Below are 25,114 nucleotides of genomic sequence, written 5' to 3' on the forward strand. Positions count from 1 at the left end.
ACTATCAGCCAGATCCTATTTATAAATCCCACATACCCTCTCTTCATTGTGCATAGCCTTACAATTTTAAGCTGACAGCTCATTTTTCTGGTACCTTTGCAGCTTCAACCATGCGGGCTGTGGAATCTGCCAGGAGCTTTGCAGCAGCTAGAAGCTTCTTGGAGTTCTCCATGTCGATCTCTGCTTCAGCATCAGACCTCATGGCATTGACAAGGTCAGAGGTTGCCTGAGCCAGCACCCTCGCCTGCCGCACCATTTCACCTGGGGAGCACAGCAGCATTTTTACCTTCTCTCTGCATTTCACTCTTGGTTTCAAAACTCAGCATCATGTCCCAAGGCAAAAATGAAATTACATTTGTGGAAGTACTTGTTCACTTGAAAATCATATATATATATATATATATATACACACAAAAGTAACTTGAAAGTTTCATAAACAAATCTTGGGTCCCAATATAAATGACTGAAACCACAAGAATGGAGATCAAGAAAAAGTGTAGTACTTGCAATCTAGATAGTAAGACAAAAACACACAATCTGTATTTTTAGGTAATTTTGAATATACAGTTCAAGGAAACTCCCATCCCAGCAAAGAATTAATAATTTTGCTTTTAAATCACAGTAAAGATTACATTACTTCAATTAAAATTACACATCTTCTTCCAGTGTTTCTGGGGAATTATCTTTTGTCTAATATAAACTGAGAACTTTGTCAGAAAACACTTGGCACCACTAAGATAATTTTAGCCAAAACCATCTTGTTTCTTCTTTTAGAAGCTGCACTTTGGAGAAACATCTCAGAAGAAAAAGCAGATGTAAGTTTAAAAACCTACAACAAAATCTATCTTTGAAGTATTTGCCCAGCTGCCTGTCTTATTTGGAGATGAGAAATTACTATACAATTCTGTGACGTGAAGCAGCAGCAGAAAACAGACAAAATATTACTGTGTTCCTTTAGCATGGTATTGATGGCTTTCACTGTATATTTACTCCATGTAACACATAGCTATGTGCAAGTTGTTCATTTATATTATGGGCTGGATCACTACCCATGACAACAGCACTAGCTTAAGAAGCACAAAACAGAGAAGAAGGATTGTTATTTTCTTGACTTGAAAGGTGCACGTGTGAATGGTGGCAAGCTACTGCTCCTCGAAGGAACTTACCAGCATCTCCCATGGAGCTGAAGATGCTCTCAGTGACACACATGATGGTGTCAGTGGCCTGGTCATAGCGCCCGATGGGCTCCCCCCTGCTGGCGAACTGGCGCACATGCTGCAGGAGGTCATTGAGGGCCTGGCTGACGATGCTGGCAGCTGCACTGACCTGCTTCAGTAACTCACTGTCATCTGTAGCAGCTTGGCAGGCCCGCACACAGTTCTCCACAGAGCGGTCCACCAGCTTCCCTGCCTCAATCAGCTGTTCCTGACACACCGGGGAGCTTATGGTGGGACTCACCACCTGCACAGAGAGAACACCCAGAGCATTCAGAAAACACTTATAGTCCATTCTTAAGGCTGCTGGGAACACACAGCAGCACTCACTGGATGTGTGCTCTGCCCCTTCATGAACACCACTGCCTCACCTTAGCACAAGCCACAAGCTGGGAAGTAGAGAGTGCACACTGGGTAGCAGCAGCAATGACCCTGTTCTGCAGGACAGTGTCCTCAGCCACCTGTGCTACGTTCTTGGCCTTCAGCACGACCATGGCAGCAGCGTTGGCAACAGCTTTGGCCAAACTCATCAGAACATCCTGGTAAAGTAAAGGGACAACTCAGTCTGAGACAATAAAACACTCTCAGGTGTTAATTCCTGCAATCCCTAAGTTCAAATAATTTCTTCCCATTTCCCCACTTACAATCTCATCCATGTACTTCAGATTTTTAGTAGGATGGAGTCTTCTTAATGCCTCTACTGTTAAAATGACATGGTTTTCCAGTAAACACTTCCCATACATTTACTTATAATTTCAACTTCATAGCAGGCAGAAAATCTTGCATTTCAAAAATCAAACCCTCTACTTTTTGTTTTGTTTTTAGATATGATAAACCTATGATAAATCTCTTTCCTTACCCACTTTCTCCAACACTCCATAACATAGATAAGAATGCTTAAAATCTTTCTTTTAGCCATGTGCTGTAATACATATATTCAACTAGAAATACAAATGAGAATTGTGATGGAGTTCACAGATTCACTACTGAATGAAGTGGTAAAAGTGGCCTGTAAGTTGTATTAGCAGACTCCTTGCACACAGTGCACTCCAGAGGTCTATCTGCTGCTGAAAAGTACCTTCCCTTGGTTCTGGTGCAAACACACCTTTGGCACTCAGTGAAAAAATCCACAGGATTTTTACAGAGGATTTAAGAGCACTGGTCTTAAGCTGCTAACAGCAAACACTGCTAAGTCATAAGGTATTATGATTTTGTAATTGATGCTGCTATTCATCATAAAGAAATTTTGTTCGTAATACAACGGGGTTTTTTAACTCCGTTAACCATGTAGGTTTACATGTATACATACAGACACAGAAAACACATAAAACCCACTATATTTAATGAGCAGAAATAGAGTGCATAAAGCTCTCCATGAAGCAGGACAGTATCTGTATGAGGCACAAAACAAAGTAGGGGTTCCTATGAAATTGGCACACTGTGACTGTGTAGTTAAAACCAACTTCAAAATTGATTCAATTAGCATAGAGAAACTCCAGCATTTTCTAACCACACTTTGAGCAGCCTAGTTTTATGCAGAGACCTCCTCATTACAAAGCTGCACAGTTCTGACAGTGACAAGCAGCCCCCTCATTACCTGGAACCTTTCATCTGTTTCATTCTCTCCAATTTGTCTCAGTAGCTCCCCGCTTGCTTGTCCAATGCTTCCAGCTGCAGTCAAAACTGTCTGGCGAGGCTGGGAATAGCAAAATGCATTAATTCAAAGAAAATGAGCTTTACTTGCATTTTAGATTTTCTCAAGGAACTTCTGCATTAGTGTGCAAGCAATATGGCCTAAAGAGAGGGAACCTGAGCAGTTTTTCTTCCCCCACCTCTCCTGAAGTAGGTTGCACAGCCTTCAGCAAGTCTGAGACAGCACTGGCCAAGGTTCGAGCAGCTTTCAGGAGGTCTTCTCCACTTCCAATTTCATCATCCATGAGAGCAGCAAGCAGTTTCACACCTTTGGACATCTCAGTGAGGTTGGAGGAGATAGTTGTAATTGCACATCCCACAGCAGTGTAATCAGTGTCAACTGGGTCCCCTGCAGAGCAAATGTTTTCCAATTATCAGAAAGCTTTAGTGGATAAAAGGGAAACAGGGGCAGCTACAACAAGCTACATTCTGGTGAGAGATAAGAGATATTTCAAGGCAGCCAAGCAATGCATACTAAATAATGTGTCACTGAAAAAAACCCCATTAGTTTGCTATACATTTTCTGATTTCTACATTTCTTCTGCAATAATCTGTCCTGTAATAGGATGCTTCTTCATTCAATGCAAATTGCTGAGAAGTCCATGGTTTCAGCCTCTTTCAATACTAAAAGAACCTAAGGTAATAGAGTCTTGTCTCCTTTAAGCCACTCACAACTCCCTTAACTTGTAATTTGCTGAAGAAAAACCCACTGTCAATAAATACAATCTCTCCTTAACAACTCTCAGATCAATGATGCTTTCTTGTAGTAGTCTTGCACTCTCTACTCTGTTGGATAAGCAAGCTACATTTTATCTTTACCTACTTACATCTTTAGAGAAACTGAAGATAGAAAAAATTATGTTGGGAAGGACACCAAGTTTGCTCCACACATCAAGTTATTGACGTGTTTTAAAGAAAAATGTTCTGCAGCTGCCTCATAGTCAGTTCACATATTACATGATTTAGACTGACAAATAGGAGAGTGCAAGGAAACCCTTCCCATTGAAATTTACCTGCTGTAAGGTTAACAACAGATGCAGTTCCTGCAGTGATTGCATCAACTTGAGAGTGTATTTCATGTTTGGATTCATCAACCTTGTTCTGAACCCATACTCTTGATGCCTAAAGAACAATAACAAAAATAATTAAGGACTGCAGTGAGGTTCTGTAAGGTCAGATACTATGTACATATCCCATTCCTTTGTGAAATTTTAAAAGTGAAACAGAAGACAAGCAGCAAGCCCTTAAAGTGAAATATGAAAGCAAGGATTTTCTTCTGCTGATTCATTAAATTAGATTTGCTCTCACATTTCAACAGCTGCCCTTTTAAGAAAAGCTAAACACTCTTTGACTGACAGTCCCCCATAAGCAATAACCCTCTGGCTCCCTCCTCCTGCTTAACCTGGATCATGAACAACAGAACCATATTTTGTTCTTATTTTCCATGTCTCTGCGAGGCACTAAGTCCAGCCACTAATATTGGCCCCAGTTTGTGTTTAACTGTACATATACCCACAAAACAACAGCATTCCATGCAGGTTTATGCAAGGAAGTCTGCCACATCTGATCTCAGGAGACTGAGATGGACCACTGTAAACTAATTCCTCAAAGAGAGCACGGAATTTTTACCCCATCTTAAAAGCTTTAGCAATACCATTTTTGATCTGGGGGCAATGACTAGACTGGTCTGTAAACAACCCAAAGCCCTTAGGCTAATTTCTGTGTGTATGAGAACTCACCATGTCCTGCCCCAGAGGTGGCAGGTTATCCACTTCACTGAGGTCAGCCTGTGCCTGCTGAACCGCACGCATGCTGGTGTTGATGGTCCCCATCAGGGCCTGCTGAGCTGAGGTCTGCAAGGCAGAGCAAGGCAATGGCTGTGCTGTGCTCTAGAGAGCAATTCAAGCACATGCTGTGTGCATGAAGAGACCCTGGGTGACAGCAGTCCAGCAACCATACCAGGCCATTTCAGAGAGAAATGAAGAAGGGAGAAAGCAAAGCTCTCAAACTCTTCCCAAAGTCTTGATTCTGCTCATGCCAATTTACACTCTGCAGTACTTTCACACACATAAAGTGCTCAACTTTCTCAGCTCAAACAATGGTCAACAGACACACAAACCTACTCAGCTCTCTTACTCACCTGCATTCAAGCAACATGAAAACACCATTTGTTTCTAGGAGATCATTACTGATTTCCTGGGACAGCCTCCCAGTGCAATCAAGGATGATTCTAAAACTAAATTGTCATCAATATGCATAAGCTAACAGAAAACTGAAGGGGTTTAGGCAGAGCAAGATGCTGTCTGTATTGGGTGTCTGTGGCAAAGTTTTGGCTGCAGGGGTTGCCTCTAGGAGAATTAGCCAGGGGCTGCCCCACGCTGGGCAGAGCTGGTTCTAGACAGCTCCAACAGACCCAGCACAGGACACAGGTGACTGAAGCAGCCAAACTGATGGTACCAGTGGGAAAACACTGGTGACAAAGGGCAAAACATCGGTGAGAAAGGGCAGTAAGGGGAAAATGGAGTTCAAGAGAAAACCTTGAAAATGCCAGTGTCTGACAGGGATGTGGAGGGGATGCTCAAGACAGCAGAGCTGAGTTTGCTCAGCCTGGGGGAGACAGCAAGGTGCAGCAGGTATTTCTCTGCAGTCTGTTGGGAGGGCTGTGTTGGAGCAGACACCCCATGTCCACCCTGCACACGGCAGAGGACCCCACACTGCAGCAGGTGGATATTTCCCTGAAAGGAACTGCAGCCCATGGAGAGTCTGTGCTGGAGCAGGGCCTTGACAGGAAGGAGCCCAGTGCTGGAGCAGGCTCTCCTGAAGGGAACTGGAGTTCATAGGGGACCCCACTGGAGCCAGTCTATCCTGAATGACTGCAGCCCACAGGAAGGACATGCTGAAGTTGGGGGAAAGGGTGAGGAGCAAGAAGTAGAAGAGAGGGGCTGTTACAAGTTGACAGCTTGTGGGCAAGGAGTAGAACTGAAGAACTGAAGTTGAGTCTGAGTAAAAAAAAAGGGGTGGGTGAGAAGGATTTTTAGTTTTCATCTGTTTCTCAACATCCAACTGTATTTTAATCAACAATAAATTAATTTTCTTCAAGCTGATTCCGTTTTGGTCATGAACAAAACTGATGATCTCCCTGTCTTTATCCTGACCTATACTGACAAAAGGCGTTCTTTAACCTTATATATCTTGCATACACACTTCTTTGGTTGAGGAGCAGGAATGCCTGCTGAGCAGGCACCTGGCAAACAGCCAAGGTCAATTCACTATACAGACTGTACTTCTAGGAATATGTCGTGATTTTAAGCATTGATTATATTCTTTAAATGTTGTCTGGGGCTTGTGAAAGTCTTTCAATTTAAATGAAAAAAAGCACTATCAGCTTTAAGCCTGCTAAAAAATTTCAAAGTTTGTGATATATATATCTAGCTAGAAGTAAGCCTTATTCTTAAAATGGTTTATTTTTGCCAGTCTTTAAACCTGTTTTTTTTCACTTTGAATACTTGTTTTAACTACTTAGAACTGAAAAAAAAAAAAAGGTGGAAGAGTCTGTTTTAAAGAAAAGGAAGAAATAAGTCAAAATGTGACACCCTAAATATTTAAGGGATACTCAAAATTTATGTTTGGTAGGACAGCTAGCCAGGACTCCTGGTTTTAGAAATGTGTATAACGGTCTGTTTCTGACTACTTGCTGCACAGAGAGGTTTCACACACAAAACAAGGAGGTTTCTCACAAGTGGGGGCATATGTCCTCTGTGCATCTGGCCGGTGGTGACTTGCTGCTGAGGAGAAGGCATCATGCCAATGTTGAAAGTCTCGGGGCCACTAGAGCCTGAGCGCATCACAGCTGGCAGCGCCACAGAGCCGTGCTCCACTTTCCCAATTCGGTTAAACTGCTGCTGCAGAATGGTGGATCTGGGAAAAAACATCCAGCACAGAATTAGCAAGCTCCTGCAAAATGAGTTCTGTCAGCTGTTCTTCCTCTAGGATTTAAATTGCATTTTGTAACATTGGAGAAGCTGGAAAATCTTATGGTTATTCCTTCTAACCATTTTCTAACATACTGGAAAAAAGATAATCTAGGGCTTCTGGCAGGTCAGTTATCAACAGCACTAATGATCAGGCAACAAGAAAAGATGTCAATGTGCAGTTTTGTTAAACATGACACAATAGTTTTACCCTTTTTAGAAGCACAGCAGACAGAACCAGAACAAGGTTTATGGAATAAAAACTGCTTCGTTTCAGTTGTATCACAGGCTGATCAATAGAAAACAGAAGCATGAATCTTGTGGAGATCTTTTGCAAGTACTTCCAAGAACTGGGATAAAAACTTTCTTTCTTCCCCCTTTATACAAACAAGCACATACAGTACTTGCAAATAATTTGGCAGCCCACCAGATGGAGAATAATAAATAAAGTTGCTGCCATCCACGGTCATGAATTGCTTTGCCAGATATACTGCTCATACGTCAACATGATTCAACCTTTAATAGCTAGAAGCATCGACAGAAATTCAGGCTGCAACAACACTCTGCTGAGGGGGGGAAAAAAGTGATTTCAGCTATGAAAAAAACCTTGCCACTAATTTTGGGCTTCTCTGCACAGCACTTAACTAACAGTATATTCTGGAAGTGATTTGGAAAGGGCCAAAATAAAGCACATCTGAACATGTGTAATCCACCAAAAGACAAAATGTCCCACAAGGCCACATGAAATACCTAACAAATCTCATATAAACTGTATACTTAACAATAAATCAAATGGACTTTTCATATACACAGTGCTGATACCCTCAAGTGTTCCAAAACAAGACTTGAGTGGCTCATTACAGTTTATAATGTCACAAATTACAAATTTGTTTCTATTGTCTCACTGCACAGAAAGATTTGACATTCCTTTTCAAGAGTGTGGCCAGCTCTACAGTTCTGTGTTTTGCTGTAAGCAGTTACTCTACCATCAAAACCATAACCTGATCTACTTGTACCAAACCCTTTCTTCTACCCACACCAAAAGTCTGATGGGTTTGGCTGGTGAAGTAAGGCAGCTCTGCTCATAATACTGTGTACAAGTAAAATGATAGGCGTCAAATCTATTGGAAACCATGAAACTAGCAGACACAAGCAACTAAAACCTTGTAAATCATATATGAAGATGAAAAAAATACAACTTTTCAGCTCTGCTTCACCATCCCCCTCCTCTCTGCCTGGCACTTTACTGAATTACAGCATGAGTGCCCTTGTTCAAGGGTCAAGCTAGCACAAACTGGTGCCATTGCTGGCTGTCCTAACCAACAGTTTCGTGACAAATATCTGTTCCTCAATCCTCAAATGAAGCTAGGAGCCTGCTGAATTGCCTGGGGACAGTACTTCCTTCTACTGAAATATTCAGTAGAAAACCATTCTTTAACAGAAAAAACTGCTTCATTTGAAAAAGCTGCTGCAGCTAAACAGAGCACTCTTAAAAACAGACCATTTCCTCCTGCTGCATGCACTTACTTCTTAGGTGAAACAGATTCTTCCAACATGGTTGATTCCTCATCACCTTCAAGCCCAAATCTATCTTTACTTTGTTTCTGGAGGAGTTGGGAAAAAAGACAAGTTAAACAATGTGTTGCTGCTTTCTCTCCACCATTTCCTTGCCATTTCTCACAGATCTAAATAAATGACCTGCAGAGCCTTGTCTGGTGCTGAAAACCATGCTGTTGGGCAGTAAGTGACAATACAACCTCCCCCAGAGAAGAGGTACTCTTCAGCATTTAACAGCCCAGCTTCAATACCCTGGCAGATAAAGTACGTGAAGGAAAAAAGCCTGCAGGTGCCTTTTTGAGCAAAGGTAAAAGGAAAGTGCTGAAACGTTACTCTATGTGCTACCTACTGATTGCCTTAAGATTTTAGCCTTTGTATTTTTCAAATCCTGTATTGCAACAGTGCATAACTCTAAACCCCATATAAAGTGTTAGTTAACTGTCTTCACATTTTGGTCAGACAAAACAATCCCTCTAGGCCGGAGATCCAATGACACCCCACAGCCTCAGGCCCCAGAAAGTATAAACAAAAGTAAACTGGGGGGTGGAGGGAAAGCAAATACAACTTCATTACCTGAAGCTGTAATTGGAGGATTAACCCCTAATATGTAAATGAACCAATCTTATATCTGTCTGAAAAACTTGTGACCATCATCCACTTTGGGTGTAGCTTTCTCCACCCTTAATGTATCTGAAGGCCCTTCATTAAATATACCCACTTTTATTCTTTTAACTTTGTCTGACCTGTTTCTAGGCAAGCCTGAAAAAGGCATCACTACTAGTAGGAAATACATACCCCTAAGTAAAGATAATAAATCGAATGCTGTCTCCAAGTCATTTTATCATAGGTACTTTAAAGTTCAGGACAGTCTGACTTCAGGCTGAAGACTAACACAGGGGTTTTTCAGTGCCAAGAGAGATTTGTAAACATACATAAAGGCACTAAGTCTAAACCCATAGAAACAACAGGAAACTATAAATCACAGAAATGTGCCTTATAAAGACAGCTTATTTTTACTTGTTCCCTAGTGCAGAGAAACTCTCTGCTTTCCCTCTTGAAAGCTACATGAATTGTAGTTTGAGTCCATATAGATGAATGTAAGTAGAGGAGTATCCACCATGACCTTCCATTCAAGAGGAGCTCTTTAAGCACATCTACCTGAACACACAGCTTCAGAGAAAAGTTCTTACTGCTAGAGTTTGATTTACGTATGAACTGAAACTCCCTATTTCTAGTCAAGATTGTGCTTTATTTTTGTAATAATGTGAAGTAAAAAAAAAATAAAAAGTATTGTTTTAAATTTAGATACACGCTACTCAAGTTCAGAGTTCTCTGTCCCCTGATTAATGACCTATCAGTAAAATTGTAAGATATGAGGGGTTGGGTGGAGTGGGGGGGAACACTATAATAATAATGCTTGAGCAGAAAAGAATGTACCAATCAATGTACTCTGGAGAAAATGAATTAGACCAGTCCAAAACAACCAAGAATTAACAAAATGCAACAGAAAGTAATAAACCCCACTTTGAGGCATCCATCACAGACATAACATGGGCTCAACAACTATGAACTGGAGTTTCTCATATGAATATTGGGTGCTTATGATTTAACCTGTTTCTAATAAATTCATTCCTTTTAAACTGTGTCAGCAGATCATAGAGAAAAAAAATTCAAAGGATTGAGAGTGGAAATTTACCCATTTGTATTCTATCAAGACAGAAGGCTGCTTTCATTTGGCACTAGAGAGCAACACTACTATTGAATCAAGTCAAGTTTTAAATCATCTACAGAAACCTGCAATTTATTTGATGTTTATTAAACCTGAGCCTGACAGTCTCAGAGAAAAAAAGCATGTGATGAATTCTGTGGGATGAATTCCATCAATCCTCCTCAACCTCTTATTATGTTACACTTAATGTTACATCCTACACTGCTCACGTGAACAAAGGCAATAAATTCTTCTGGGCTACTAAACTTTATGATTTTTACTACTAAAATCTATTAAAGAATGATGTAGTTTGTGATGTCAATAAAATAAAAATCTGACAATTAGTGCTCTTTGGAACACTTCATTTTTCTATACAACATGCTCAGAAAGGGACCATTCAGCTCCATATTTGTTGGCTGTTGTGCTTGCCTGCTTGGAAATATTCTGAATACTGGAAATTTCTATCAGCCCTTCCTCTTTCCTGCCAGGTAGATTCCATAAAAACAAGTTTCAGGGCAGTGTGACCTCTTCATAAACAGTGGTTTTATCCCACCCTGCACAACTGAGGTCTAATTCTTTGCTTACTAATCCCAGTTTTAAAAGCAATGCAATGTTGGGGCTTTTTGGTTTGTTTTTCTGGCCAAAAAACTTTCTCAGATTTGGTACATTATATACAAGAGCACCTGGACAATTACTGTGTAGTCCTGGCTATAGTCTTAAATACTGCCTCTAGGGTAATTTCATCACTTTGTACTACAGCTTAAAAACCCATAGCTGAAGCTTTGGACTCTTCCCTGGATATACACTCAGTCACCAGGCCACCTTCCAGAAGAAAAACAAAGCCCAGGAGTGCTGTACTGAGCCCAATACATGCTGGAGATGTAACAAACAGCCTTGATTTTTCCGAGAACAGTGCCTTTCTTGCAGGTAAAAATATACAACACCAAAACACAAGATTCAACACTGACTCCATGAGAGAAAAACTGCAGTTAGCACATATTTGAGTTCTTGCATTGGTTTTTTTGCTACAGGTCAAGATGTTAATACTGTACCTTCTTTAGGATGATATCAATGTAACCTGCAATTAATTGAGAGATCTGTTCTCCTTCAGTGGTCTGTACTGAGTAATAGCTTTCCTGATATTCACCAAAATCCTGAAGAAAAAGGGAAAAAATCCAAAACTTTTTTGAAAAAGTGAAGTAAGTAAATGAAGAAACAGTACTGAATATGAGTGAGAAAACTCAAATTCTGAAGTTGTATCAGCATTTTATTATATCCAACAGTAAGTTAAATTTCTCCAAGACTGAGGGAAGAGAGAAAAATGCTTTTTATTTCAGTTTAATCACAGATGTTTCATAACTTGAAACACCCAAGAGATATTTAACCTAACTTCATCAGATTTAGTCACTTGAGGATGAAGGAAAGTTTTTTTAGAATTTAATCCTAGAGCATAATCATCCATGCAACTGTAAATTAGATGCACATTAATCAAGTGATTGTAATTTTCTATCCTCTGCCTCTTGCTCCATCACTTTAAAAAACCTTTCATATACAAACTTATGCTGCAGTAGTCTATATGGACCAAATAATTAGCAAAATATCACATTCATGAAACTTCTCTAAATTCATAATTATCAAAAACATGAATGAGCCAACTTTGTTTATGTTCACATCTTGCAAGTCACAAAGTACACTACAAATGACAAGCACCATAACTATTTACACAAGTGTGAATAATAATCCTCTCTTAATTGTTTCTTTAGTTAGGAACAAACCTGATTTAAACAGTGGTTAGTTGAAAGATTTAAACAGTACTTCTGAGGAAGTGGTCTATCTAGAAGCACCAAACTACAGATTGAACCTGACTACAGTATGTGCCAATTTATTACTTGAGGACTCAATGACTCTATATGGCTGGAAAATTAGAGATAGAACAAGTTACAGTACAAAAACGGTTCTAAATTTCCTTGCCACATAAATCCCTCATCCTCTGAACATACACAGAAAGATTACCAGAGTGAAGCTTTTAGGTGAGGCAGCCCAGCGTTTCACAGTTGTCAGGGGCCATTCCTGCAACACTTCCTTGGTCTTCTCATCCACACGCATCACCGAGTCTTTGGTGACCCCCAGCAAACGAGGAACCAGCTTGTTTTTGCCTTTCATTTTTTCCTATAACAAGATGTGGAAAATTATTTTCCATATAAATGTAGCTTCCCACAGGACAAAGGAAAAGCAAGACAGTATACACTGACAGAAGGAAGCAACTGGCATGCAGACAGTGACAACTTAAAACTCCAGGCTCAGTTTGTTTACAGACAATGATTCTCAACAATGCATTAAGACCAGAAGAATTTCTGGCTTTCAGTGCATCGTTAGTATTCAGGTCAAAAGACAACCCCTTTTCTCACTCCTCCAGGAAACTGAAATATCTTAATGGTCAAGGCAGCAAACCTTTGTTTAGTGAGGGACCTGAGATAATCCATAACCAAGGATACAGGAGGGTCACAGCAAGAGCTACATTACCTTAACAAGGAAAAACGACACCCCGTAGGTGCGCAGGGAACGCGCCAGCTTCACGTACTTCACTTTGGCTTCTATTTCAGTCATCTCACCACAGTTTTTGTGCTCCTGCAACAGAGTTCAGAATCAATTAGGCAAAACCAAAGCTTTCTAGAAACAAAACAAATAGGGTACAGTTTTTATCTATTTCAGGATGCTTAGTTAATAATCAGTACAATTCGAATATTTGAAAAAATACTGGGTAGAAATGTTAGCAAAGCTACCATATAATGCCTCACATCAGAGAAAATAAGCAACCTGGGCAAACAGAACACTCCTCTTTCACCATCAATCATTCAATCTGTGCCTCAGACCATGGACATTAAACACCTTCTGACAGAGTTAAAAATTCTAGGTATTCCTGCTATTCGAATTCATTAGGTTTCATAAAATTAATGCCTCTTCACTCAGCTTTTAAAAGTCATTTAAGTGTACCAGCACCATTTTTTTCCTCCCAGAAACAGATTATTTATTCCTGCTTTGTGCCCAAAACTTCTGATTCATGGCAGCTTCACGCTTTGTACTTGACCATTTCTCATGTCATGTAGGTACTTCCAATGGGCCTTTTTTGCCAGTTGCAGCATTATCCAGATTTTTTTGCCATCACATGAAAATAACTCTAAAGCTGAGGAACAAGCAACGACTTCTCTGAATAATTCCTCCTGAAATACTCATCTAAGTGTGTTCTGTAACTCAGTATCTATTTATCATTTAAACAATTTGGTCATTAGTAGATTAGTGATTATGTGTAAGTAATGACAGGTACCCTTCTTATGGGTAAATTCCATCCCAGCATTTGCTCTCCTATCCAGACCACTGTGCTGAAAACTGCATCCAAACCCCCCTGCTTGTGGGATTCCCTATCCCAGCCCATCTTCCCCTCACGTGCTTCCAAACTGCTGGCACACGGATGGCAGCAGGGGGAGCAGCAGGTACATGGGAAATGCCTTCTTATTCCACTTGTTCCAACCACAACTGCGTGGGAGCTCCCAAGGCGGAGTGCTGAGAGGAGCAACTGCAACTCCACAAACCTCTTGCATCCCAAGAATACAGGCTGCTCCACCTGTCAGCTTCAGCACAGAGAACACAACCAGGATCCCGAAAGAGCAAGGAGCACAAATGTAGCACCTGCCAAGCTCCAGAACTTCATGACTTGGGAAGCAGCTGAGTTTTTTCCAAAAACACAGCTCACATATTCTACCTTGTTGGCAATTCTTGGCCCAGATCAGCGTCCTTGAGCTTCTGGTCCATTCATTAAAGCACATAATTACTGAAATTATTTATAAGTCATAACTGACATGGGTAAAAAGCATGGCCATGATACTCAGAAGTGAATGAATCTGCTTTTTGCTTGAACTACAGTATCAATGCACCACCTAAAGGTACACATAGAAGTGTCAAACATACTCATCTACAAGGAAGAACTGAAAACTCGAGGCAGAGCAGAATCACTAATTATAGTATTTTTTAGCTGGGAGTGTAGCAGATGAGAGGATGTGACCGTTCCTGCTCTTCAACTTGTCTCCCTAGCTGAGATCACAGATCACTGGTGTGTCCTTCCAGAAGTCAAATGACTTGATCTCACCTGCTGACCTCAGAATTCTCCAACTTCCACTGTATTGCCAAATCTGTATTTCAGTGGGCAGAGATTCCTGATGCATCTAAAGTACTCAGACACTGAGACCACTTCTAACAACATTTTACCATTTATACTTAACTGTCCCAGTCTTTTACAATGAGGTGATTCCCATACACACCACTGAATTCAAGCATTAACAAGCAGAATTGAGGCACATGTTTAAACAAAGCATGAAATTAAAACTGGCTTTCCTAAACATGCGTCTACTTTAGTACAAATACACATCTTTATATTTCAATGCAACTGACAAAAAGATCTTTAAAATACTGAATTTTTACTCTCTCCATTTACCAAAGCACATTGGATAATCATCAGTGAAGAACAAAGGATCAGGACAATAAATTTGCTGAAGAAATAAGATAAAAGCTGTCCAATACTTGATACTTCATTTTCTGATAGCTATATAGTTCAAGTATATACAAAGTACACACCTAGGAAATCTCAGATTTTTCTTACAAAGGCAGTGAAATTACAGTAGTTTTTTCAGCCTCACAAATACCTGAAATATTCTCTTTTCAGCCCCTCTTTGTTTGGTATATTCTTTAGGCAGGAATTCTTTCAGACTGGGGAAAAAAAAAAAATTCCAAAGTTAATAGTTCTTTCTTGAGGAAGGATGCTTTCCATACATCTTTACTTGCACTAGGTCCCCCAGCCTCCCTAATATGGGTGTTAAATAACTCCACAACAAAACAAAACTAAGTAGAGCAAGAGGTTACCTTACCACTTGAGTAGCTGCCCCATGTAGTACCTTCTTATGTTTTGAAAATTCATCAAAAATAAATAATAGCTGGGACACTTTCCATTCTTAAATTATAGGATGCCTCTCAGCAGCTCAGAGGGTTTCACATCTAATGCAACTACACTTATTGTAATCTGGGAGAAGGGGACATGGAGCCTTGAGCCAGCTCTGAGCTCAGACACTGCTGTTACTTTATGGCAGCACTTGGATTCACTGGCATGTGGGACCAAGTCCTTTCTATGTGTCATCCAAGAAGGGTTAGAACACTAATATTGTACTGAAAAACTAGAAAGTAATTCAAGTGGACGCTTAATACCACTGTGTTGCCACAAAGTAAAAAAGAAGCAGTTTTCATTTCTGCAGCACTCAGATTCTAAGGCTCTCAAAACACAGATTAAATTAAACAAGATCACCCTCCATGGTAGTGTTCAGTCAGAACACCTCATCTGCCCCTGTATAATAAAATAACCCTTTGTCTCAGCCAAATTTCACCCTAATCTGATGGCATATCAGCATGACACTTTAACAAATAACTGTTCTGTATTGTACCTTCCCATCTGGAATATTCTACTCTGATGAAACATGTTATATATTCAGCAGGTCACATTTCACCTGAAGGAACTTGTACAGTTAAAACAATTAGTCTCTGAGGATTCCCCCTACTTTGGGCTATTAAGAATTATAGAGAAAGTATGACTGGACAAAGTCCTCCTTATTTTGATTTATTCAGTAAACAAGCAACACTTAATATTGAAGGCTAGGCTACCTACTAGGATACAAAGTTAGAAGTTCTGAGAAGGATGGATTGTTTTAAACAAGATTTGCAAAAAAAATGCTCAATTGTAATATCCCTGCCCATGTGGGTGGCAGTTGGATTGGAAGTTTTTTTCTTCTATCATCTTCCACTATTTTAAAATCAAGAGGCAAGTGATCATCTCAGCTGAAAAAGTGAAATGCCAGTTGTGCATAGACTAAAAGTATTTTAATTCTACATATAATTCAGATATTTGCTTTACAGATACAGTTTCACTTTATTTTGCAGCTTTTTAATGGAGCTAGCAAAAATAATGGAAATATCATTAAGCCTTCTTAATCCCTTAAATTACATATTAGGATGAACATTGAACTCAGTCAAAAAAACCAGCTAATAGCAAGCAGCATTGATTTAACTTGGTTTACACTGAGTTTCCAGTTCCTTAAAAAACTACATGAGTGTCAACACTTTGGTTGTTTTTCATTAGCAGAAGTGTGCTCTTGAAAAACACAGCTTAATTCAGCAAACCAGGTTAGATGTAAGAATTAAGCTCAGCCTCAAGCTCATTAATAATTTGCAGCTCTTCTGTTTGTCAGTGTGTTTGCAAAGAAGTGGAGGTGTGCAGTTTGAGGTGCTCCTTTCCTACCTGCAGATGAACAGTGGGAGCTCTTAGATACTCTCTCAGCAAATTCAGCCCCAGGGTAACCTCTGAAGGTGCCATGCAAAACTACATCTGTACCATGAAGGGCACCAAGAAGGACTACTTTTAAATTAATACTTTAATGCTTTCACAAATGGTACGAGCTTCAAGGGAATTCCAACAACCAATACCAATGTCTTAGCAAGACACAGGCAATAATCTTAATTTGTCCCAAGAATATTTTAGCAACAACAAAAAAGGACACAAAAGGTCTCTCTACACAAACATATTGTAGACATGGCAAACTAAACTAAGTTGTTTCCAAACAATTTCATTAAATTCTAGTGCTATTCTGTTCTGTACTGTTTCTTGTACGAGCTGACAGGTTCTCCTTAAGGGAACCTGTATCATCTTAAGGTTTCAGCAGTGAGTGACTGGATACCTCTCAAATGTATTTCACATACTGAGCTACAGCATAAAAGTTTATATATAACAAAACCACTTTCTTACTTGAAAAGAATTGGTGTTTATGCACTAAACAGCAGAAAATAGCTGGATGAAACTTTAATAAAAGCTCACTCTTTTCAATGGGATGAAAAAACTAAGATTTTTTTTTCTGAAAGGATGAGAGATGCATCCTCAGAAAAAAAAAAAAAAAAAGAGCATTTAACTATGCTATTTCTATATATTGTTCATAATGAGCCAGGATCACTTGTCTCACTTAGACTCACAAAAGCATGAGGTTTTACAGCATGATGGTTATGTAAAATAAATGTATCACCTAATCAGTAATTCATAAACATATACACTTCAAATTCGGAGACAGTGACCAGGGACTTACAGTTCTGGAGCAGGTTCATCTACAGAGGAAAAAACTGAATTATCTCCAAAAGAAAAATGCTTAATTTTATGAAACTGATTAAACACCAGGACAAAGAGCAATTACACTTGGTTACCTGCCAAGTTTGGTTCAAATACAATCAATGCCCTAAATGAAAATACAACAACAGCAGAGAAAGATACCCTACAGAATATGAGAAGGCTCTGAATTTTGGAATTTGGTCCAAAATTGTTTTCACTGGAGTGACATTATTTTTCTAATAGATCATTCAGTTATTAATAATTTTCCTCTCTATTAGGATTAAAAAAAGATAATGCACATTATATGAGTGATGACTGGCTCATGATGGATTCCAAACTATCCAGTACTGCATACAAAGTAGAAGTGTCATCCAGCCAGCAGCTTCAGTGCACTATAAGACACACTCACTATATGGGACCTCAAAAAAAAATAAAAAAAAAGAAAAGAGAAAGAAACTTTCCACTGAAAAAAACCAAGCAGTACATTAGAAAATTCTAAAAGAATTAAGCAACTGAATGCTGTTCAGCAGTTTGCAAAAGCCACTGGTTAATGCTGGGGGAAATTAGTGCTTTAAAATTAAAAGCAACTATTTATGGGAACACCCAACTCTTGAAATCATTATCATGACACAACATCAGCTTATCATGAGACAATACCCCAATGATTAGCTGCAGGAATACTCCTCAGTGAGTGGAGTGAGAAGGGAAGGATAAGCTGACAATGGACAAATCCCAGAGAAAGGTTGTTGTGTAACTGGTCACAGCTCTAGGAAATAAAAATCAGGAGTACACTGAAGCTGTTGCACTGGGCCCCTGTAATTCTTAGGCATCAGTAGTTCTAACAGGAAAGGTTCACAGGCCAATCAGGAGCAGACAGACAGAAAAAAGCAAAGCTGATTATTTATTGGAACTGAAAGATGTTTATTCACATCACTGGACTGCTACTTCAGGAACAGCCTTCAGAAGCCAAGTGTTTCAAACAACAGTGCTGCAGCATTCCACGTTCCACAGCAAGACACCACTTCAAAGTGATTCCCTAACATACTGTAAAACCCAAAGCAGCTCACAAAGGAAGCAGTGAGCACTCTGCCAGTGGAACAGGACAGAAACCAAATACACACCCATTGTTTTGTGCCTCCAATTAAGGTATTTATGAGCCTCATACGTAAGCAAGGCTTGATGGACTGTGCAGTAAATAGCTCTCTTTTACCTTCCTACATTGCTTTTCTCAGACTTTGGCCCTTGGTTAATTCTACTGCAGGTAAACCAATCAGAAAATCAAAATCAGTAGAAAAATGGGACATCTAAATTTCAGTTAAACTTAACTTGCCCTCCTGACAGCAGTAAATTATCACAATAAAGATTAATGGATGAGTCACTCATCAGTAGCACTTCAGGTCCATGCCTGAAACAAAGGGCACAGTTCTAGAAATCCATTCATACAACACCATGAGAAGGTGAATCTGATGAAGTGATTAATGCCACTAAAAAGATTGGAAATTTTAATTTCTAAATAGAACTATTAACTTTTTTCAAATCACAGAACTTTTTTCCACTCTTGTACTTTCCTGGTACTAAGTGTGTACTTAACTGGCACTTTGGGAGGAGCTGTCTAATAAGCCACTGCCAAAGCTCCCCTCATCAGCTGAGCTGCTGATTTGTGGAATAAAGCCCCTTTCACTGGGAGATTTGCTATTGAAAATACACTGAATCTGATTACCTCTGCTTAGAGTAACAAAATGTGCTTAATCTGTGACAACTCAATATTAGTTACACTTGAGGTCACCCAAATTTAGAAGTTAGAAGTGTTTACTCTAAAAATCCAGGTTTATGTTTGTGTTCTACATGAGGTCCAAACTGGATCTGTGCTTGAAACCCTCCAAATTCACAAGCCTTCTCAAAGGAGACAGGATGGGAACCATTCAGAATGTCATCACGAGCCTGGAGGAGATAAACAAAGATGTGTCAGAGACACCCAAAACAACTACACCATCTCAAATTCCTTGAAAGCTTGAAAACAGCCAGCAACACACCCTTTTCCTTCTGAATGTCTTTATTATTCCATTCTGAATGTATATGTGATTAATAAAACAAAGGGCTAGATTGTTTCACTGTGAGTATGGAGACTTATTTAAGCTACGATTGTATCAGCTTTTATCAAAAAGAGAATTTGACAGTCATTTCCTGATGCATGTGTAAATGAAATACAACATACACATACACTTCAGTGTATGTACACACATGTACAGATGCATGTGTGTGCAAATACATACACTGAAAAGCTTTCATCCCACTGCCTCATATAGGAGGGAAAAAGATCTCCATAATCAGCATGTAAAAACAAAATTACTGTTACAGATATGGCAACAGGGACAGGCACACAGCGTTTTTCTTCTGTGTAAATCTGGTGGTCATTGAAGATGACAGATTTTATAGCTGTGGCAGTAGAAGGCTCAACCTTCTCTACCTACCCATAGACAAAGCATTACAAAGCATTATCAACACATACTGTCACATCAGCCTGAATGAAGTGTTTTAGTGGCAGGACACCAGCTCAGTGCAATAGTCTTCTAAAATATTTCAAGAAGGTACTACTGTTCTACAAGCAACACAACAGCCTTACCTTTTGCCTCAGATTTTTAAAATGTAATTTCTAGCAACATCAAGTATAACAACAGCACATTCCATTAAACTTTCAAACTTTTTTTGCTTTGGAAAAAAACCCCAAAACTTTAACAAATTTAAAAGCCTGCATTTTTCCAACTGAATTGCAGGTAACTGCAATGGCATCTTCAGTTAAATACTATCTTCTGCATAAAGCCCCAGGCTTTGTTAAGGTATGCACAGTCCCCCTGACAGTTTAGGAAACCTGTCTAGATGGAGTCCTACTGTGTTACATGACACAGTTCCTTTTGATGGAAAGGTTGTCTGCCTTGTGTGCTGTCTGGGTTAAGATTGGAAAGGAGGGCAGAAGAAACTCTCTCACTGATCAGGCAGAGGAGAAAAAGACATGAGAAACAGAAAGCAGCTCACAAGACTGACCTGAGATTCCACATTACACAGAGAGTACCATCCAGAGAAGAGGGAGAAGAACTAAAAAGAGCAACTTTGGACTAAAGACATATACCAATTTTGAGGAAGCAGGATGTGAAAGCCAGTGGATTTTTGGCTCAGTGTCCATTACTGGGTTCAAAATATTTGATTAAAAAGAATCAGCAAAGTCTCTGTACTATGATGTATTTTTGGAGGGCTAGACAAAAGAGAAAAACTACAGTATATTCAGAACTGGAATTCTAGAAGATGGAGCAGTAAATTTTTTCTAACTAACCTATATAGGTTTCCTCAGACAAGGTAGAAAGTACTGTACCTGAACATAAAGTAAATTAAGCTGAACAGGATCTCTTGAATCTACATTCTGGTCTGAATAAAAGAACTTTCGTCTCAAGAGCAGTGTTTCATTTTCATCCACTCCTTGCTCTCTGAAGGTCCGGCTGTGATCCAGCCAATTTACTGCAACAGAGCCACAGACATGAGTGGTTAAATCCACACTGTTGCCAGTGGTAAAAGCCCATGTGAAACTCATGGGATAACTGGGGTTTCCACTGTGGGGGGGAAATGTTACTCTCATTTCGGTTTCTAATCATCAGCTCAAGGTTTGCTACAAATGAGAACTGAAAAACAACACTGCTCAGAAACAATATGCTACAGCATAAACATTGTTAATATTGAATAAACAACTGTAGTCATGTTTTACCACTAAACCTAGATCTTCAAAGCTTTGCAACAAAATAAGTTTGCCACATTTTACATCTAAAACAAATGATTCTGTTTATCTTTCTTATCCCTAAACACAATTATAAAATCTCTTCCTGCCACTTACAGTTAACCTTAGTGTCTTACAGTAAAACAAAAAAAAAACCAGTTATCATGACTTAGCACACAAAACAAATCAAATACCATCTTAGCTCTTTGGCAAACTCCACTTACAGTCAAAACTTATACCTTGGAACACAAAACTACCATTTTATGGTTTTCAGTAGGCATAAATTATTAAATATACAACTTTAATGAAGGGACATAAACAACCCTTCACACATAAGTTGGAATATCCCTACCAAAAAGTACTTCAAAACAGCTGCTAACTCTCAAAGGCATTAGCTTGCCCATTGACTTCATTTAAAAAATACTCAATTGCAGACAGCACTACATACAAAGGGATGCAAAACACAGCCAGGAACCAACTGAAACACACTGAATAGTCTAAAAATGCATTCCTGCATGGCTTTTTTGCATGACACTGTGGAAAGATATTAATCAAAGAACTACCCTGGAATACATTACTCACAATCATCATCTGTATGAAGCTTTGCCTTCAGTTTTTCCATTTTTCTTTCATCACGTAGCAGTGTCCTATCTTTCTTCAGTGTTCCTGTACTTTCCTCCTTCTTCTCCTCAATGTTCTCCTGGATTAATGAATATTCCTCATAATTTGTTATTCCTGGAATTATAAATAAATCCAATATTTGACCTCAGCTTTCCAATACATCTGTCATATGCAGCATTTGCCACTTTCAGAAAGGTATTAAATATAAGGGTTTTTTGGTTTTAGTTTTTTTTTTGTTTGTTTTTTTGTTTTTTTGTTGCTACCAAGAGAAGCTGCCAGCTTAAAAACATGATGGAATGTAAAATAACTATAAATTCTGAAATGCAGACAGGCTATAGTAAATTTCCATTCATGGAAATTTAGCCTACAATTGCTTCCTGGGGACTGGGTAATTTCAGCATGCCCATGGTACAAAAGAAATGTGGCATATGTGCTAAGTTGTTCTGGCATCTTTGTTCTGTTTGTTTTTTGGTATGTAAGCATATTTATGTTATATCAGACAGCAAATTAAATACTCACCTGACTTTCATTCATGAAAATAAGTCAAACTAGTTTTTGGCATAAATTAGTTACAGCACATTAGAATCCAACATACAAAACCTCAAAACTGAAATAGATGATTCACTTTCCAACTAAAGTAATCAAAATCAACTTAAGGCTGCTTGAATTCTAAATGAGATTTAAGCACTGTTTTAAGACTTAAATTAATCCATGTTGGATGCATACTTGTAGTGCATAAATTAAATACGAATTTGTTTTCAAAAATGTCTATTTAGCTAAGTATTGAGACAGACTATAAGCAATTTGACACATTTTTGACCAACTGCTCTGAATGGCTTCTGTATGTTGTTTTACCAATGATAAAATTTTATGATCAACTCTTAATCATAACAACATGAAGTCCTAAGCTTGGGTACATTACAAGGTCAGCAACGTTCCTCTTTTATCCAATTAACACCAAATATAAATTCAGTTCTAAATCTCCTCCTCATAGCAGGAAAGAATACATAAATGTAATGTACAATAAAAAAATTGGTACCTGTACTGTGGATGACTTTGTGACTTCAATTGCTAAATCCTGAAGTTTAAGGACACAGTTGACTCTCTACAGACTTTAATAAAACCTGAACAACAGGTTTCAAGGAAGTGTTTGGTAAGTAGTAACTTAAAACAAAATTAAATTTTTCACATGTATGCCAATTTCTAGCCACATAACATCCTAACAATCAAAATTTAATTATGACAGAAAAACAGATTCTTAAGCATATGGGTCCCAAAACCTTACCTATCCTGCTGCAAATGGTAACCAGCAATTCACCCACTGTTTTAGAATCATCCACCATGACTGTTTTCACTGAACCATCCAACATACGTATTTTCTGAGGTCTCTGTTTCTTTTTGTACTCCAATATATCCTAGGAAGTAAACAAAACTGTTTCTAAATGCTTCTGGAAGCCACCACATGCTAACCCACTACCTTAGATACCTAAAACAGGATTCCCTTCCCACCCTCCAAGTTGGATTTTTCTTTTGTTACAGTATAGACAAATGTACTCATTAATAAACTTCAGCAGTGACTACTTTTGTATCTGCCAATGTCATTTTTCAAGAATTGTCCTAAGTGACAAGATCTAAGTGACAGGGCAGTATAGACCAAAGAACCCTTGTGCTGCGAAATCTAGTCCAGGATTTCAAAAGGACTGCAGTGCTGTGGCTGTAGCAAGCTGGCCATAACAGGAGCCAGTATGACCTCACCACCTCAAGTATACAAAAAACAACCCTAACACAAGGTCACTTCAAATATAAAGCATATAACAAAAGTTATTCTTCAACTTTCTGTTAATCATTCTATGAGGACACTACTGACCACAACAGCTCACAGCCATAACCTGAACGCAGGAAAAAACTGACATCTGAGGCACAGCAAGGAAGAGGACTAGGTCAAGGTCAGGAACAGACTTAAGACCTTCCTACCCTTCTAAGTGCTAAACAGTCTTCTTGCTATTCAGGAAAAAAGTTTTCTAAGAACATGGTGATGAAGGCAACAACAGACTTGCACCATACCCCATTTCTGAGCATGTAATAATCCAGTGTTCTTCCAGCCTCCAGCCATATACCTTTTCGAGGATCGTCATCTGACAAGAACAATCCATAGTCAGAGGCTGTAGAACAGAACAGAGAGACACATTGAAAAATATCAAACCTAATAAAGTCAACATGGTTTTATTCAGGGCTATTCAGATTCAGGATTAAAGCTCCATTACACTTACCTCCCATTCTGAATAAACTTAGATAGAATTTTTTTTCTGTGCTTCATGAAATATTTAGTTCAGCAGAATATAGTAGGGTACATCAGGCTTGACAGAAGACTTGAACAAAAGCTTCACTATGCCATCACATCTTCACATGTCACATCTACTGTGTATTATATTTGTAACTACTTTTCTTTGAGACAACCTTTTTTAAATGCTCACAGGGCCTGCTTTGGAATTGACTAACCAAAAATACAAGCAAGTTTGGCCTTAACCACAGTGTACTATTTCAAGCAGCAGTTCTATTTTCAAAACACAGTTTGCTTTCAACCATCCATAAATGAGTTTATTACAAACTTGGAAATCTTTATAGTAGATGATTCAAATTTAGATATTTAAAAATGAACAAGGTTTCTAGAATTATATCCATAGCAAACACAGCAAAACTTTTTATCTTCTGAAGGTTAAACCATGTCAATTCATTCTTTCAGAAGTAAATTATAAAATTTTCCTTGCCACACAAAAATAAACCAAGGCTTAGGTTTCAAAGACTAAACTCCAGATACACAAAATGAAGTATCATGACTGTTAATTTAAGGTCTATCCATATACATGAAGAATCAATACAGATTATACTTCACAAACAACCATACAGCAGCTGAGCCTGCTCTGTTTGCAGTTCTGCAGGTTGGGCTGCCCTTTCCCATGGCCAGCAGCACAGTCTGTGACAGCAGCTCTGGGTCCTACCTTGTTTACTTTCAGTCATGTGTTAGGACCCTTTGGCTAGAAAGGCAGGTAAAAATACCAATAATTTTCAGATATTTCATCCATAAATGCCATGCATAGCAACAATTTACATTTAACAGCATTTACCTTAAACACAAGACTGCTTATGCAATTATATAAAAGACCTTACACTTAATTGATAGAAGTGGCACTGATTTACAGATACTCAATATAAAAGGAAGAACCTTTCCAAAACAACTGAGTAAGATGAAAAACTTTCCCTGTTGACCTTTGTTGAAAACTCCCCTGAAAGGTCAAGTGATCTGTACATATAGGGATATTTATGATACAGACTGAATACAGAATCACTTATGTAAGATTTTAGAATTTGTGCCTATAAATAGGTTGTGACCTTTAG

At 38.8% G+C, this 25,114-nt stretch overlaps 1 protein-coding gene across 4 annotated transcripts in view; it reads right to left on the bottom strand.

The window, feature by feature from the left end:
* TLN2 (talin 2) overlaps positions 1 to 25,114 on the bottom strand; it is a 150,624-nt gene that overhangs the window by 64,289 nt on the left and 61,221 nt on the right. For all 4 annotated transcript variants that reach the window (XM_033070221.2, XM_033070219.2, XM_033070218.2 and 1 more), the window contains 18 exons: positions 23,783 to 23,880; positions 23,004 to 23,133; positions 21,680 to 21,832; positions 20,702 to 20,844; positions 19,148 to 19,275; positions 14,840 to 14,903; positions 12,666 to 12,770; positions 12,156 to 12,311; positions 11,195 to 11,296; positions 8,405 to 8,481; positions 6,644 to 6,824; positions 4,646 to 4,759; positions 3,920 to 4,028; positions 3,047 to 3,255; positions 2,812 to 2,910; positions 1,586 to 1,753; positions 1,167 to 1,461; positions 95 to 261 (listed from right to left, as the gene is read on the bottom strand). In XM_033070221.2, coding sequence (XP_032926112.1) covers positions 95 to 261; positions 1,167 to 1,461; positions 1,586 to 1,753; positions 2,812 to 2,910; positions 3,047 to 3,255; positions 3,920 to 4,028; positions 4,646 to 4,759; positions 6,644 to 6,824; positions 8,405 to 8,481; positions 11,195 to 11,296; positions 12,156 to 12,311; positions 12,666 to 12,770; positions 14,840 to 14,903; positions 19,148 to 19,275; positions 20,702 to 20,844; positions 21,680 to 21,832; positions 23,004 to 23,133; positions 23,783 to 23,880 — 2,498 coding nt within the window. The remainder of the gene's footprint in view (positions 1 to 94; positions 262 to 1,166; positions 1,462 to 1,585; positions 1,754 to 2,811; positions 2,911 to 3,046; positions 3,256 to 3,919; positions 4,029 to 4,645; positions 4,760 to 6,643; positions 6,825 to 8,404; positions 8,482 to 11,194; positions 11,297 to 12,155; positions 12,312 to 12,665; positions 12,771 to 14,839; positions 14,904 to 19,147; positions 19,276 to 20,701; positions 20,845 to 21,679; positions 21,833 to 23,003; positions 23,134 to 23,782; positions 23,881 to 25,114) is intronic.

The sequence above is a fragment of the Catharus ustulatus genome, chromosome 12 (assembly GCF_009819885.2).
Source record: "Catharus ustulatus isolate bCatUst1 chromosome 12, bCatUst1.pri.v2, whole genome shotgun sequence".
Taxonomy (NCBI): Eukaryota; Metazoa; Chordata; class Aves; order Passeriformes; family Turdidae; genus Catharus; species Catharus ustulatus.